Here is an 11,665-nt window from a genome sequence, read left to right on the forward strand (position 1 = left end):
GCCTAATGGTTAGGGCGCGAGCTTCATAATCGAAAGGTTGCGGGTTCGAGCCCCACCACGGTCAGTGTGTTGCGTCCTTAAGCAAGACGACTTAATTCCCAATTGCTTCACTCCACCCAAGTGTAAAATGGGGAGCTGCTGGGGGTAATCACAATATAAGTCGCTGAGAGTACCTGCGCATCAGTTGCGGACTTGTGGAAGCGGAAAGGATTCTGATATATCCTAATGGCAGCGGAATAATTGTTGAAGTGTGCTGGTACTTAGGTGTAGCACACGTTAAATTACCGACATTTAAATAGCAGAGTGAAAACTATAAACTTTCCATTGGTGTATCCGTAAGTTCGAACCACATAATTAATGTCAACATATATCAATATCAGCTTGAGCAGTTGAGCAAGTATACAGCGTTATAAGAGTTTGAAAACAAATAATTGTCTATAACTATAATTGCTCCAATACATCAATGATTTTTAAAACTTTATGGAAGCAGCTTACAACGTACTTATAACTGAGTTTAAAGACTAAATAGTCATTGTCGATTATTATTGCTCCAATGCAAGCAATGATTTAAAAAAAATGTTATAGACAAAATTGCAGCCGATGAAAATAACAGTATCACTACTTGTGTAAGTGTGTATTTTCGAGAAATTTTCGTCATTATTGTGTACTTTATAAAGTGATATCAGACAAAGAGTTAACAACAGTACAAAAACCGCACACATAATGGTGTTAGGAACAAGCCACCCCCAAAAAAAAAAAAAACACGAAAATGTATGCTTGGCTTCACTTGGCGTTAACAAAAAAGGTCGGTCGGTCATTTCGGTTTTTTACATTATAAAGTAAAATCTGTAACTGGTTAAATATACTTGGGTTTAATTTACATGCTAAAGCAGGTTTTAAGTGATAAATTTTGTTTAAAAACATGTACTTTTGGTCAATTACTATGCAAAAAATGTAGAATGGAAAAAGAAAGTGTTTCTAGATTTTCAGAAATTACCATTTTTCACATTTTTCAAAATTAGGGTCGGTCGCATAAAACCAAACACACAATTTTTTGACATAATATCTAGAGTCTTTACAGGTTTGGAGTCAAATATAATGCGAAATGGAGACAGGGTAACATTAATACCATGGTAACAATGGTAAAATCTGCTGCAATAGACAGTACAATGGCTATCACTGGTGATATAAGGTATAATCTTTTGCGACATTGTATCTTCCTGATTATCTTGATCTTGATCTTGGTCACACTGTAATACGGTATGTATCGGGGATATGGATTCACGTTGAATCGCTCAGAAATTGCGAATAGGATCTTGATCATTGTATTGAATGTGAGTTTCTTTTTCTCGTGGTATTCCATAATCCAATGAGACATGTAGCTGATACGGCCAAAAACTCAAGAAAGAAAGGAAGAAGAAAACTCTTGAACATTTGAAGACAACACTGAAAATCAAATTTAAACGTTTCTTCATCAAGCGTTGTGTTTTGGACGGCGGATGCTTTCTGGGCTGAATTTTTAGACGCCCCCCCCCCCCTGGTTCCACCACGAATGTTTTTTCATCATTGCTGTATTACTGGTATTAGAGACTAGTAAACTTCATCTTTCAACAGGTCAGCTCCCTTTTCGCCGATCATTATAGTTGGCGCATTTGTATTTCCCGACGTGAGATGGGGCATCACCGATGCGTCTATCACCCGTAGCCCGTCAATTCCGTGTACTCTGTAACATAAATGCATAATGAACGATTTCGCTTGTCTTTAATTACATCTATTGCAAATTAAATAAACAAATCGACTTTTCAGGGATAAAATGGGGACGGCAAAGTGTCTTAATGACTAAAAATAGGACAAAAATTGACAAACGGGGACGAACATTTGGCTTTGCCCCCTCACACTAAAATCATGGCTACGCTACTGGTCTGGGCGGGTGCTGGAGTGGAGTGTTTGGCGGAAGCGTCCTTCAAGCGGGGACTGTACGTACACTCAATATGCACGAACATATGAAGCTTGCATTATGGTCAAGATTAGACCAATCAAGATTTTTATGGAGGCATGGATTCATTTTTGCTTTCCATTGGGGAATTCCACAGGGTATAAGGACATTTCGTCTTTTTACCCATGCCACGTTCACTTCTATATATTTTATTTTCATATCTTTATATTCTATTCGTCATTCATTTCCACAATACAGAGTCAATGGTCATAAAAAACGTGTGAACTGACACTTGTTCGGTTATAATCTGATGACGTTAAGTTGTCGTTGTTGTTGATTTATTTTCTATTTACCTATAATTATATTCGAGTCTTCTTTCAATCAAATAAGATCAAATCAAGTCATACCTTAATTGTGGATCAACTACAGCCGTGTTATCATCAGCAGCACCCATTTTACACGTCCCAATCGGGTGATATATGGTACAACAAAAATGGCGGCAATATGCCGAGAGATTTTCGTCTGAAAATTCATCGTCTTCAGGCAATTCAGGCATTTGAAGGTTTACAATCTGAGTCCTGTTAACAAAGAACAATTGACAGCTACAGCTACAGACCAGATCACTGTTTCGTCGTTGGGACATATACTTCTCAGTATTGCTAGAGGAGACTGGGATTAGTTCGCCACCTCCAATACAAGGAATCTGGTTTTCTTCACTGCATAATATTCACTGTTTAAGTATTTCATTTGTTCCCCGAACCCTGTGGTCCACAAAAGTTACATGCCTCATTATCCCGTTGTTTTTACATCTTTTAAGGGTATCAAAGGTGACGAGATTTTTTTCTAATCACTTTGTCCCCGAAAAGCTTTTTTAAATACAATTGATACAACTACACAATGTACACAATTAAAGCCATATTGATAATATGACATTATGATTTCGGTCAAATTTTTATTTGTGTTATTCTTTGCAAAACATTAAGTAACTAACAAGTAAAATGTCAGTAGCCCTTCAAATAAGTTTAAAAGAAAATCATGGATTTTACTGTAGAAACCTATAGTGGGCCTCACCCCATCCATGGTCATTTTTGATGGCCTGGTCTTACCCCCAGATAAGGTGCTGAGGTAACAATCTCATCACTGAAATGAGTGCAAGGATGGATCTACAATAAGCACAGGTCATTTGGGCGTAAACAGGCGCGTTATTTATGACGGATAAAAAATCTGGGAGTGGTACACCCATCCCCTTCTTAGTTCTAGGCTTAACGGACGCTGTATTGGATATTTCAGACGAAACTGTAGGTACAGAACTGCTTAAGCTATACAACTCACCCTTTGGATTTCATTGCATCTGTCTCTGCGAGCCTTTTGCACATTCGAACACCCTATATGAAAAACAAGGGATAAATAACATACACGTACATATAGGTCGTAAGTGAAATTAGATATTAGGAAACTCGGAATATGTCAATATTTTACTTTTGAGTTAATTATAAGGAATAGAAATACACTATTTTTCCTAGCACTGGCTGAGCATTTATTGATTTAGTATTCTCTTTTTTAGATGTTAGACCTGTTTTGATAAGGGATATGATATCAAAACGTACTAACAATTCAATTTCCTATGATTATTTGACATGGTTTGATAATTATTTGTGGTATATCTATCACAAACAGATCTGGAGACGTTTTGCTGTTCAAGATGAAAATAATTATACCATTGGAAATCCAAAGCAAATCATGATCCGTTGCATTTAAATATTGCACAATCTTGGAACTATGGTTTGATCAGCTCGTAATCGGCGGGAATTGTTAGACTTTTATCACTACAAAGTAGGACCTTGTTAAGAGTGTTTAAGCTGACTTGCCCGGTCTATATTTTACGTGTTAAAGAAAGTAGATAAAGTATAATACTTCGTGATACATCTAGCGAGATATCACAAGACAATTCTCGAAATAAGATATATTGATATCAATCCGCGATGTTATAAGGCCTTTCGATTCCAAGCTGATCAAACTTATAAGAAGGGCCCTTGGGCCAAATGCCTGGGAAAATCACTGCAGGCCCGCGAAATCTTGTTACCAAAATCAGCAAGACAAAACTGTTTTCCACTTCAATAGTAATCCTTTAGTAATCCAACAATGAAGCTTCCTCCCTTATGCCTTACAGTCACACTCAACCTCCCAGTCAATTTGTGCGATTTGCCGAACGTACCTGTTGCGTCCATGTAACATACTAAGCGTGTACGCAATGTAAGGCGCGCATGCTTTCTTCTGTACCGCGCTATATCCGCGTATGTTTATCGTGGATCACTAGCGATCCGAGTGTTCGAGCTTGGCCAACAAATTACCTATACCTGTAGGATGGTACTATTATGCAATTATCATGCTCCCTAATATTTGGTTTTCAAGTTACGGACAACAATGAGTGATTTTAATGCTATTTAATACTCTAATCAGCTCGTAATAAACGGAACTCATAACATCGTGGATTGATGTAGAATGACGTACATGCAGCTGGGCACAATCTTTGCGTATTGCGTGACTGACGCGTGCTTTGTGAATTTAGTAACTTAGTACTTTATTGATTCGCGCAGTAACAAAAAACGAATAATTCTCGCCTATTACGAGCTGATCGTAATATAGCAAAATACATGTTATCAATTTACCTCCACCATGACTTTGACATCGTGGTCATCTTTAAAATATCTTGGGTCTATGGTGGGAGGATCAAGTGGGTTACTGCTCTTCAGTCGGATGGTACCATTGCTTCGTGGATGCAGGAGAGTAGGGATAAATGTAACGCCTTCTCGTGACAGACGTTGTCGCTTTGGTACATCATGTCCAAAGAATGGATAAAATCTGTAGGATGATAAAGAAATAAAAGAGAGATTGCGATTTCCAAACGTACGTACGTATTGAACATACGTGGAATCAATTTAAAATCACTCTCCTGTGACGGGATTTTGAATAGATTCCACGTACGTTCGATGCTACATGGAAATCGCAACCTCTCTCTAGTTATTATTCGTTTCACGCACTTTATGACGAAAGCGACACAGAAAGAAACACACAGAGAGAATAAGTAGTCAACATACTTCTTGTTTGACAATGGTATAAACTGTTCTTCATCATCACCGGTGATATAAAAAGTTGACACAAAGTGAATCTGCATATCAGGCCATTCGATGTCGTCCTGGACAAAGAAATGATGATACGATTTTATATCATGTTAATAAATTAATACCACATTATAGCGATCAATTTAATTTAAAGAAGTTATTTAATATAACCATAAAAGTAGAAAAGACTCAGTTTAACCCACCCAATACGGCACGGACAAAACTTGAGACAAGCAAAATTAAAATACAACCACGTTGTTAACATTGTCTGGTGACCAAAATATTGAATTGCATATAAATTTAGCTAACATATGAATCGTCTATAGAATTTATGTAATAATACAATTATAAATGTATTTTTGGAAAAACCCCAGAAGACTAAGTCTCTTCTGGAGTTAAAGAAGTAAATTATGGTTTAATTTGTTAATAGCATATTTAAATAATTAATATTATACGTTACCTCAACTTTCGTTTTGTAAAATCCGCATGCTTCAACGCCATTTGTACTAAGAACACTCTACAAATATAAAGGTAAACAGTTAGTAAATCGAAGTTCTTCTACTCCCTCTTCCTCTTCTGTCTTTTGTACCATCTTATTTTTCCTGGGTGTACCAATGTGTACTAAAACGTTCAAAATGCGCACAAAATGGCTTGGTGCATATATGTCCACCTCACGCTAATTTTAGTGAAATACATTGTTATCCACATGTACCATGTAGGTCGTTGATCGCAGTTCGAGTTTTAGAGAGGTGGCTGTTAAGGCCTATCGATATAAATTTTTGTGTCCACTTTGCTTTTGTAAAAATATTCCAACTGAAGTAACATTGAGTTCAAACTATATATAGATTAGATATGTGATTTGTGATTTCTGCGACAATCTACTTTTAGCCTTTACTTTGTACATAGCCGGGATCTGTCAATTTGGGTATCGTCATATGATAGGGAAGTTTGGCATTTACCAGAAAACGAAACCTGACAAGATAAAAAGATTACAATACACACTCACCTGTGCACCAAATAGATATTTCGCCATTGTTACGATGGACCCCAACTCTGCTATTGTCAACGCACCACTATCCGTGTCTACATCGGCTCTGACTTGTATTCCATTATGATCCTGAACGACGAAATTGAAGAGATATTTGGTATTCTTTAAGAAAACAATTTGGTGGTTGTTGGGATGCGTGTGTATTGATTGATACTACTTACGAGGACTTGGGCATGTACCAATAAACATATTCAATGAGGAACACCAGAATGACGAGGACCTAAACACAGGTCCTCGAAACATAAGTTATCTGAAAACTTCGGAATTAAACAATAACAACAACAAAAACAGAAACAAAAAACGATACATTAGTACCCTCACTGTCGCTACATGTATCTTTCTTAGAGTTTACCTTATGAGGTATTTCTGAAATACCGATTTTGTGAAGCCTTCACAACATACCGAAGAACATAATCCATTTGGCTACTTTTCGTAATTTTCATGTCCTCGAAATAGTATTGCAAGTGGCGTGCTGTTTTATATGCATGTGTGAATTTAATTTAATAAACAGTGCTGTGTTTTCTTACCTGCAAGTTATCACCAACTGGTAAATCATGTATGCAATCAATACCAATGTCTTCCAGGTGAGATTTGGGTCCGATTCCAGATAGCATTAAGATCTGGAAATGGTTTGTAGCATTAATAGGGAGCGTAATCATATGCATTATTGTTAGCTCTCTATCAAACATGCTTTTACTGAATGTATATGCTATTTGATAGAGTGTGTTCTTTTGCTGTTGAGTTACAGCATTATTTTCAATTATCAAACAATAACCCGACATCATGAAAAATAAGATGCCAATGTGCCAAAAATGCAAATGGATATAGTAGGATCAAACAATATTCAAAACATCCCTGAACTACTAGTATTCGAAAAAGCAAGAAAATAATAGATATATATGGGCAGGGTACATGGCACGTAGCACGATCAAATGACAATAGATGGACAGAGCTCTGTAAAGAATGGAGACCGTGGACAAGTCTACGAAGTAGGTGTTTCGTATTTATTAATAGCAGGGACTTACCTGGGGTGAACCGATTGCACCAGCAGAAAGTACCACTTCTTTAGTCACTGTCACAGATTTCGCCTCTTTTCCCATTAAAAACTGAACACCAACAGCCTTTTTGTTTTCAATAACAATCTACAGAAAGAATAGAAGTCCATGCTTATTGGCATCTTAAGTGTAGACACAGGAAGAACATGTGACTGAAAGTTAAACAATTAATACTTTCTACATCAATGCTGACAAGGCGTGTTTTATACATTTGTTCAAAACATCCTCACTTTGGAAGTCTACATTACCATAAGTGTCAGAATGCTTCAACTAGAAAAACCTGAGAAAATTTAGTGTATTGGTTCCATCGAGAAAAAAAGTATAACATCGTTCGTTTAATCATGTTCATGATATAAATGATCTTATGTCGAATACCTTGGTTACGTGTGCGTTCGGCACAATGGTCAAATTAGGTCTGGATCTGGCAGGTTCAAGAAAAGCTCTTGATGTGTCACATCTCTGAGCCTTTTCAGTTATAGTTGTATTTGTCCTTCCAAACCCAATCTATGAAAAATGCAAAATGATAAAATCAATACGTTTCATACTACAATCTGGGATAGAATTAAAAAGAATAGTTTGTGTCTGACGTCACTGCCAATCAAACTCCCTACGACCCTTGATTGGTTAGTAACGCGTAAAAGGAAAGTTAATACATCTGGTGCCTTCATCAGAGAAAAGGAATAGCAGTAAATGGCAACAAATTGCGGTACCTTTTTAAAGGCCAAAGACAACCTTTATAGGCATTTTTGACACGGTGTCTTCGAAAAGAAAGTTTCCTATTATCGAACTTTTGAGACGGTTGTCATGCTTGAAAGTGAAAAAATAAACATAGGACACGCAGAGGTAACATGTATATATATATATACCCTGAATTTGAACCTGGATTGTGTAGGGCTATAAACGTATATCTAAAATACGTGTATCCAGAAATTCAGACCAACCAATGGTCCACAAGTTACAAATGTAGACCCCAGGATCGACCTTTCACATTTTACGAGAATATTAAATATAAGATAATCTCCTTTGAGATGCTGATTAACTTACGTTGTTGCCCGTGTTGAAATCCACTTCGTTATAGCCGAGTTCAACTCCTGTCAACAAGAAATCAGTGTTGGCGGTGTCAAATTTTCCAAAAGAAATACCGTAAAGCCTCGTCTACAGTCATTCGATGAAAGCTAAATTAATGCAGACGCCATCCACTGATACAAGCATATGTATGCAAGTACTATTATAAGACCAATCTATTGTGTTGGCATATTTACGGCTGTCTTATATTAATTTAGCTTTCACCAAAAACACTCTATATGCTTGTATACGAGGTTTTTATATGGTATTGTATTTGGTAATTTACAATAGTTATAATCACATATAATAATGGTATATAAATAGAAATATGAGCAAATATAAGAATTACTTCGAGTCTTGCTCTTTTAAAGGGGGGTTTATCGGATCATTTATATGTTATGAACATTCTGATGGCCTTTAATAACTCCACTTCAAGAACCATTCTTTGCTACAAAATTCCAAATTGCTGCGCGAAACACTCAAATGCAAAATATTTGGTGAATATTCTTTATCCTGGGGAATTAAGAAAAGATGGGGCTTGTAATGTGTAATTTTCGGACTAATCCGCTTTTTTAATTCTGTTTTTAACACGATTGTAATGTACTTTAGTCAATAAAGATACTCTGCAACAATCAAGACTTTAGGTGCTGTAGTTTTGTCAAAATCCGAGATTTTGAATAAAACGATGTAACCGGCGAATTACGATGGAAATATTAGTCGAACACGTATGCACAGTACGTACACGGCGTGCGGGATACACATACACACACACCTCGAGGATCGTATCGTATTACAACCGCGGGAGTAACATGCATGGGCGCTAGTAGTAAATTCCAATTTTCTATGCTTTACCTCACTTGTTCGGCTCAAAATTAAAAGGGGACTTATCTGACAGTAAAATCTAACATTTTATGGAAAATAAATACTAATCTACAGAAACTTTAGGTACATGACCCACTATCCCATTGTTTCTACCACCCAATCCCCCGGGAAAAGTACAAAACGCTTCACGCCTCTACCCTTGGAGCGAACCAAGAGGTTAATCACTAAACCAGCTTACAATCACCACCAGTACGTGCCCCACATTTCCCGGGCTCAGGGGTAGGGGAAGTAATTACATATAAAGTACGAAGGTAATACATGTAATGAAACGAGTATGTGAACGCTTTCGTCAGTTATTGTAGCAAGGAAGGTTCACGGTGATATTGATAAAACCGGATGCTGATGTACCAATCATTCATTTCATTCGGCTGCGAAGCAGGCGACTACAAAGTTTCTCCATGTACTACGATCTGAGGCCAAAGTGGCAATGGCATCTGGCAGTAGAAAGTTGTCGAAATCCCCCAACAGTTTTTGCACATAAGACAAGTAGGATGTTCTTTGCCTTCCAGGTCTTCTTTTACCATGTAATGGGGTGTAGAGAGCATATCTTCTGCATGGTTCATCTTCCTGCATCCTCAGGATATGTCCCAGGAATCGTAGTTGTCGTGATCTGACAGAGTTGATAAGAGGCACAGTGTTGGTGATGGTATAGACCCTTTCATTACTAACATGGTCAGTGCGCTTGATGTTCAGCATTATCCTGTAACATGATGTACCAAAAGCGTTGATCTTATTTTCCATGTCAGTAGATATCACCCAGGACTCGCAGCCATAGAGCAATACTGTAACACAAGTGGTGTGAAACAGCTTGACTTTTGTTGCAACAGTGATTGTTGGACTTCTCCACAGGTGTTCCAGTTTCCAAAATGCATACCAAGCAAGCGCCTTCCGTCGGGAGAGGTCACTGGTGCTAGAGCCCATCATGGAACCAAGATATTTGAAGTCAGTGACATACTTGATGGGTTCTCCGAATACTTGGAGTGGTGGCTGAGGATTGCAGTTGATGGTCATGTACTCAGTTTTGGGAACACTGATGACGAGACCCAGGATTTCTGCTGCAGCCGCTGTTCTGGTCAGCTGTGCCTGTGCTCGCGGGTTGGAAGATTCAAGCAAGGCAATATCATCAGCGAAATCCAAGTCGTTCAAAACCTTGGCAGGATAACGCCTGGAGCGACGCGAGTGTGTTTCAACACCACTGTTAGTCACCTCGGTAGCCATCGTCACCAAATAGTCGATGAGAACAATGAATAGGAATGGGGCTAGAACATCCCCCTGCAATACTCTAGTAGTCACTAGGAAGGGATCCGAGATGTTGCCATCTACCAATACGGCACTTTGCGAATTTGTATACAGTACACGTATTGCCTTTGCGATGCTCTATGGGATACCATAGTGCCGCAAAACAGAAAACATCATCTTCCTGTTGATTGAATCAAAGGCTTTCTTGAAGTCAATGAATGTTATAGTTTAATAGTGGAAGTTAGTAACTATGGAAAGCCTCCATGGTTCTACGGAGGTATTGCGTTTGCTGTGCACAGCTTCTGCCTGGTCTAAATCCGGCCTGGTTACTTCTTATTACAGGATCAACATGGTCCCTAATTCTATTCAATAGGATCCTATTATACACCTTAGCTGCAACTGACATCAGTGTGATTCCTCTATAGTTGTTCATGAGGCTGAGGTCTCGTTTCTTTGGAAGGGGAACAATAACATTGGTAATCCACTGTTCCGGTGGCGTAAGCTTTGTAAAAACTTCTACGCAGACCAGCAGCTTTGTTTGCTTTCATTGCTTTAATGGCTTTTCTTGTCTCTTCCAAGGTAGGGGGATCAGCACAAATAGGCAAGTCCTGGTCGGCGGGTGGTGGGAGATCAGATGTTGGTGGTCCATTGTCATTGTTCAGCAAGGCACAGAAGTAGTCCATCCACTTAGCAAGTAGTTCTTTGTCACTTGAGGGGATTGTCCCATCTCTCTTCTTCACTTTGGGATTTGATCTCTTCTTCTTCCCAGAGATGTCATGGATTATTTTCCATGTGGTGTTGTAATTGCCATTTTCATTTGCTACTTGCAGGTCTTCCATCTGCCTGTGTATAGAGGCAAGTTCATCAGCCCTATATGACTCGTTGAGCTGGGTGTTGAGCGTTCTCCACACTTCTCTGGCGTGGTGAGTTCTAACAAGTAGATATGTCTTCTTGGCTGCATCTCTTTTTGATCTCAACTTGAGGGTCTTGTCTGTCACCCAACTTGGCATTCCACAAGGGCTACATTGTGGCAGTGGAATAATCTGCTGTTAAAGGAAGGTGACCTGATAAATTTGGAAAATCAAATTCTTTAAAACTTTTAAGTTTTAAAAAATGTCATCCCTTTCAAGCACTCATGCAAAAAGAACATGTAAATGTTTTTTTGTTTTGTAAATGTAACTAATTCCTTATGGAATTACCGACATTTATACAGCGTGATATTGGTAGTCTACAGTGTTTATTAATGACGGGTTTTTTAAAATTTGATTTAAATATGCAAATTACCTTTATTTTAACTAAAATTGATGAAAAAATACTA

The 11,665-nt window shown here is 38.1% G+C and overlaps 1 protein-coding gene across 1 annotated transcript; it reads right to left on the reverse strand.

Annotated features, from left to right (window-relative positions):
- Positions 1-436: 436 nt before the first annotated feature.
- LOC140139712 (uncharacterized GMC-type oxidoreductase Mb1310-like) lies at positions 437-11,357 on the reverse strand. The gene is made up of 12 exons (XM_072161414.1): positions 10,868-11,357; positions 8,206-8,252; positions 7,537-7,665; positions 7,132-7,248; positions 6,634-6,726; positions 6,065-6,175; positions 5,519-5,575; positions 5,035-5,132; positions 4,606-4,798; positions 3,269-3,321; positions 2,344-2,514; positions 437-1,723 (listed from the first exon to the last, which is right to left on the reverse strand). The coding sequence occupies exons 1-12, from the start codon at positions 11,355-11,357 to the stop codon at positions 1,591-1,593; spliced, it is 1,692 nt and encodes a 563-aa protein (XP_072017515.1). The 3' UTR covers positions 437-1,590.
- Between the last annotated feature and the right edge of the window lie 308 nt (positions 11,358-11,665).

The sequence above is a fragment of the Amphiura filiformis genome, chromosome 18 (genome assembly GCF_039555335.1).
Source record: "Amphiura filiformis chromosome 18, Afil_fr2py, whole genome shotgun sequence".
Taxonomy (NCBI): domain Eukaryota; kingdom Metazoa; phylum Echinodermata; class Ophiuroidea; order Amphilepidida; family Amphiuridae; genus Amphiura; species Amphiura filiformis.